This window comes from Entamoeba histolytica, genomic scaffold (assembly GCF_000208925.1).
Source record: "Entamoeba histolytica HM-1:IMSS scf_1104750516765 genomic scaffold, whole genome shotgun sequence".
In the NCBI taxonomy this organism is placed as follows: Eukaryota; Evosea; order Mastigamoebida; family Endamoebidae; genus Entamoeba; species Entamoeba histolytica.
This window is the reverse complement of record NW_001915027.1, coordinates 1-5,606: the sequence shown is the minus strand read 5'-3', so window position 1 is coordinate 5,606 and position 5,606 is coordinate 1. Positions and strand designations below refer to the sequence as shown.

Here is a 5,606-nt window from a genome sequence, read left to right as displayed (position 1 = left end):
GAATGATGTTTGTGTTTAATGACATTCTTTTTATTGATATGTTATTTAATTTATAAGAGTTTATGTTATTTTGATTATGACTAATCAAAGAGTGTTTCTTTGTCTATCAACTCATTAATTCAACTGCGTAAACAACGAACAGACAAAGAAAAGTTACAATAATATCCATACATATTGTTAAATTTAATAGAGGAAGTAGTTTCATGTTTTGAACTGAGTTTTTGGTATGAAACTTGAAGTTCATTGTGAATTGAATGTGAGAATATTTCCATATAACAAGCAATAATGAATTGGTGTTATTGGTTCAAAAGAGATGAAAGTTAATAGTAGACTAATGATTAATACAAGAACCAAAACAACGAAAAGAACAAATATTAATTAATGGATTGTAAATGTTCTACACCAACATGCTTTCCAAAATTAATGGCTCTTTCCTGTTTCTTTATGTCTTTCTCAACAATACCTTCTCCATCACATCCAACCATATACAATTCATTATATGCAATATGATACAAATGAGCTGTTTCTTTAATTGCATAAGCACCTCTTTCACAAAAACTCTCTTGAACATCAGCACAATTCACAATACATACAAATCTTTTATGTTTAAACAAAGGAATAAGGTTTTGTTTTAATCCATTATTATCCCAATCGTATGAAGGAACAAAACGATCTAACAATGAATTATTCGCTTTAATACTTTAAAATAATACTCCAAATATTCATATAACAAAGATACATCACAACAGAATTAAATATAAAGTGTATAATTAACATTTATTAATTGTTCATATTCATAACATTATTTGTTTTCTATTCTTTTTTAGCTCATTTTCAATTAATTCCAGATTGAATCATTTCATTTCAATTACTATGATTCGTTTTAGTGTGAAACGATCTGGATATGGTTTTCCACAAAGTGCATTTGATATTCCTTTATATTCAAAAGAACGTTGAATACAAAATGATTGTGTTTTATAATTTTCTTTAAAAACAATAATATCATAATATCCAAATTCAAACAACCAATCATTTCTTTGGTTAAATATTTTAAACGCATGTCGTGGGTCTTTAATATCAAATTTCATCATTCTTTTCATTCTTCCTTGTGATTCCAATGAAAATACAAATGATTTTGAATCATATATAAAACCATCAACTCTATTAATTCGAGAATTAACATATCCTCCAAATTTATTTCCTTCTTCATCTTCAATAATAATTATTATATGTTCTTTATTCATTATTCTTTGATTAAATACTGATGTATCAAGTTTCCAGTCATCAACACCAGAATCAAATATTATATTTGATATTCTTCTTTCTGTCAATTCTTCTATTTGTTTGATTATTTCTTCCATTTTATTATTTGGAGTTGTTGTTCTTATTATTATTCCCATTGTTGTTTATTTTTAGTTTTTCTTTTTTTCTTTTATTTTTCGAAATTGACATCGAGAAAGAAGTAAAAAACCTTGTAATAAAAAATATGATAGATGTTATGGAATACTGCGGAGATCACAACCAAACATACTCCGTAGAGCTGCTTGAAGATGAAGACGAAGGAACGGGATTAGTCTCCCCTGAGCCAGGAACAATAGAAGCTAGTTCTATTAATAATTAATTGCTTTTGATTTTATATTTTATTTTTCTATAAATCGAAGGTTACAATGCTGAAACATCACTCATAAACACTAATACAAATTCAAGCATTGACTCTCCAAGTTATTTTCTGGTTATGACGGTGTATTTAAATTAGAAATGTATTAGGTAAAGTTGCAAAGGGTGTAGCAAGATATTATGATAGAATATTACATGGTGTACTATAAGGAAGTACTAAAGTGTGGATAAGACTAAAAGAAAATTAAACATAATAATATAATGGGAATGAAATACTCTCTTCTCTCATTCATAAAATAAAGAAAAAAGGAAAAAGAAAATGTTTAAAATTAAGATAGAAAATAAACAAAAGGTTAAAAAGAAGGAATAAGCAGAAGAAGGATGAGAAGACATTAATAGGAAAAAATAAAAGAAGTGATTTTCTCAATTTGCAAGAAAAACATAAATGATAAGTTAAAGAAAAAGATTACTCTTTTTTAAACAGCGAAGAGATTAGTCTCGTATGATCAATGAAGAATAAATGAAAATTTTATTAACACTTAATTAAGTAATTTTTAATTTTATTTCATTGAGTTAATTCAAATAAGAAATTGTAAGAAATGACAATTCTTGTATAATGATTATTGATAATTTTTAATGGTAGTTTGTATTTATTAAAAGAAATCAAAACATAGTTAAAGTATAATTATAAATATATTCGAATATTAATATGTTAGTATGAAGTACTAAAATAAATAAAAGTAATACTATACATTTTTATTATGTTCAATCAAAGAATTTAATTGAAAATGATTGAATTGATTATTTTATTTTGGTCTTTTTTTATTCTTCTTGATAAACACAAATTAATAATAGAATATAGGAATAATTAATAAAAGAGTAAGAAAGATGAAATAGAAACAAAAGAATAAGTATTTTGTTCAATGGTTTATGATAATTTTAGAATATACCAAACTAATTTTGAAAGATTTTTGGTAGTAGGCATTTCATATTTTTGTTTACCAAATTTAAAATATTAAAAGACTGAAATAATCCCAAGAAACACAATTTTGTTATAAATAAAATTTGATAAGAAACGAAAGAAGATATTTAAAGAAAAAAAGAACAGAACTTCAAACAAGAAATCAAAATACATATATGAATACATTAAGTATAAAGTAAGAAATGAAAGACTTAATTAAGAAAGAAGAAGCTAGTAATTAAAAGAAGTGAAAGTAAGAAGAAGTACAAAATAGGGAATATAAAATAGAAAGAAATAAGCAAGAGAAACTTAAGAGACACTATCAAACAGATAGAGGAGATGAATAAAGAAATATAAAAAGAAAACAAAAACATGTAATTAGGAAATTAAACAAAGGAATGTGAAAGGATAATAATGAAAAGCATCTGATGAGATGACTATTTCCAAGAGTAGAATCTAAATAGAAAAGTAATATGAAATAAAAGGGACATTCAAATGATTAATGTGGTGATCAAATCAATGAAGAAATTAAAAGTAGTTTGAAGTTGTTTTTTGTATTTATTACTTAAGGAAACATTAAGAAACCATCATGATATACCACAGAGAAATATCATGAACAACTATCCAAATAAATTATTACCTCGAGTTCATGATCCGAGTGTATGGAATTCACATAATCGAATCATGTTACAATGAAAAGGGATATAAATTGAAAAGGAAGTTGAAGAAAGTAATAAAGAAAATAAACAACTCATAGAAGATAAATCTGTTAATATAAAAATCAAGAAAAGAGAATAACAACAGTAGAAGATAAAGAATAGAAATAAATATAATTGAATAAATTATTTAAATTATTTATGATAAAAATATAAAATAATAAAAAATAAACATAATAATAATAAGAAGAAATGTATAAAGAATAGAATAATAAATATAGACATTATTATAATATTAAACAACAAATGGTTCTAACGATTATACAATAAATAAAATTGTATTTAATATTTATTTAATATTTTTATTAGTTATTATAAATATAACATTATTTCATTCATTATTTAATTGTTTATTTTATTATTTTCATTTTTATTTATCTTTCATTATTTGCATTGTTCATTTCATTTAGTTATTCTTATTCTTCTTTATTCTTTTATTATCCTTTCTTTTTTTCTAGAAGTATTTATTCTATGATATATTATTTCATTTTTTAAGTTTTTATTCAATCAATTGTTATTTAATTTATTCTTTTTATTATTTTCTTTATCATATTCACTTTCATATTTTATCATTGTCATATCACTTCTTATTATTTATTTCTTGTTTATTTTCTTATTACTATTTATTATTTCATTCTTTCTTATTCTTTTTATTTCTTTTTGTATTTATTTTTCTTTATTTCATGGATTATTTCATCATCGTTCTCATTTAGTTTGTATTGTATGTTATTTTTATCATTAATTTATGTAACTGAATGATTGTATAAAGAATAAAATTCAAAGAACATCACATAATATTTAAAACAGGCAACGAAAAAAAGCAAATAATTGAAAAAGAAGAGAATGAATGATATAAAAGAATAAAACTAAAGTAAGAAGTTTGATATGATGAAGAAAGAATAAAAGTAGAAATGAGAGAATATAAAAAGAAAGAAGATAAAGTGTAATAAAACAAAAGAGATATTAAAAGAAGAAAAGAATGAAAAAAATAAAGGATGCAAATTTTGTTGAAACAAATAAAAAAAGCGCAAAATTTAATGATGCAAAATATTTAGCAACATATTTTATTGATGCAAAATATTTTGAAATAAAAATAATTCATCATTTGATATTATTATATTTGATAATAAATTATATTATATATTAAATACATCATATTTCTTTATTATTTATCTTTCTTTTCTTTTTATTATTTCATATATTAAATTATTATTCATTCATTTATTATTTATATTTCATTTATTAAATAAAATGAAAATGAAATTGTAAAATATCAATCAATTAAATATTCATTAATAATAATTTATTAATATTTAATAATTGAAATAACAAATAATAAAGTAACAATTATGATATATTCAATATATCCTTTATTTGATTTGTTCAATATTAGATTATTCTATTTCATTATCATTTCATTATTTTATTTCATTATTTTATTTCATATTCATTTATTATTTTTTAAAATCAAATAAACAATAATATTGATATTCATTCATCATATTCATTTAATATAATAAATCTACACAACATTTCAGAATAAATAATGAATAATTAAGAATGGAAATATTGAATTATTCAATATTTTGTTCAACATAAAATCAATAAAACATATAATTTGATAATACACAAATGAAATAATAAAGAAATATACAATACTCAAGAACTAATAAAAACAAAATAAAAAGAATAAATGAATATAAAATTGATAAATAATAGAAGAAAGAAATAGAAAAACAACGAAAAACAAATAATATAAAAAGAATATAAATATATAAAAGAATAAAAAGAAAGTAGAAGAAGAATATAAAAATAATAAATCACAAAGATGTAATAAAAGAAGAAATAAAAAGTGTATTTTTAATGTAAAAATTAGAAATATTCAATAAAAGTGTCTAATTTAATGATGTAAAATAATTAATATTGTTTTATTAATGAAAAATATTTTATTATTTTTATGTTTATTATTTATATGTATAACTTCATCATGATGTTTATTATATATTCAGTCATATGTGTTATGTTATTATTATAATATAATAAGTGATAAAATATAAATGAAAATGATATGAATATATGATATAGAAAAACAAAAGAATAATAAGAATAAATGATAAATAAAACGAGAAATGATAATCAATGATATAATAATAAAATCAAAGTATAAAAGATAAAATTAATATAAATATAAAACAAAAGAGAATAAATATAAATTGAAAATAGATATAAATGATAATAATATAAAAATGATAAGAATATAAAAATGATAAAGATGAATATTCAAATAATAAAATACAACTAAATATAAAAGA

General features: G+C 20.7%; 1 protein-coding gene across 1 annotated transcript, besides 2 other annotated features; it reads right to left on the bottom strand.

The window, feature by feature from the left end:
• Nucleotides 1–374: 374 nt before the first annotated feature.
• EHI_032670 (uncharacterized protein) lies at nucleotides 375–777 on the bottom strand (the record flags this gene model as incomplete). The annotated part of the gene is made up of 2 exons (XM_645799.2): nucleotides 375–673; nucleotides 714–777. 2 exons carry the CDS (start codon nucleotides 775–777, stop codon nucleotides 375–377), a joined length of 363 nt encoding a protein of 120 aa, XP_650891.2.
• Nucleotides 778–1,439: 662 nt separating this feature from the next.
• Nucleotides 1,440–1,629: a repeat region.
• A 26-nt stretch (nucleotides 1,630–1,655) lies between these two features.
• Nucleotides 1,656–2,174: a repeat region.
• The last annotated feature ends 3,432 nt before the right edge of the window (nucleotides 2,175–5,606 follow it).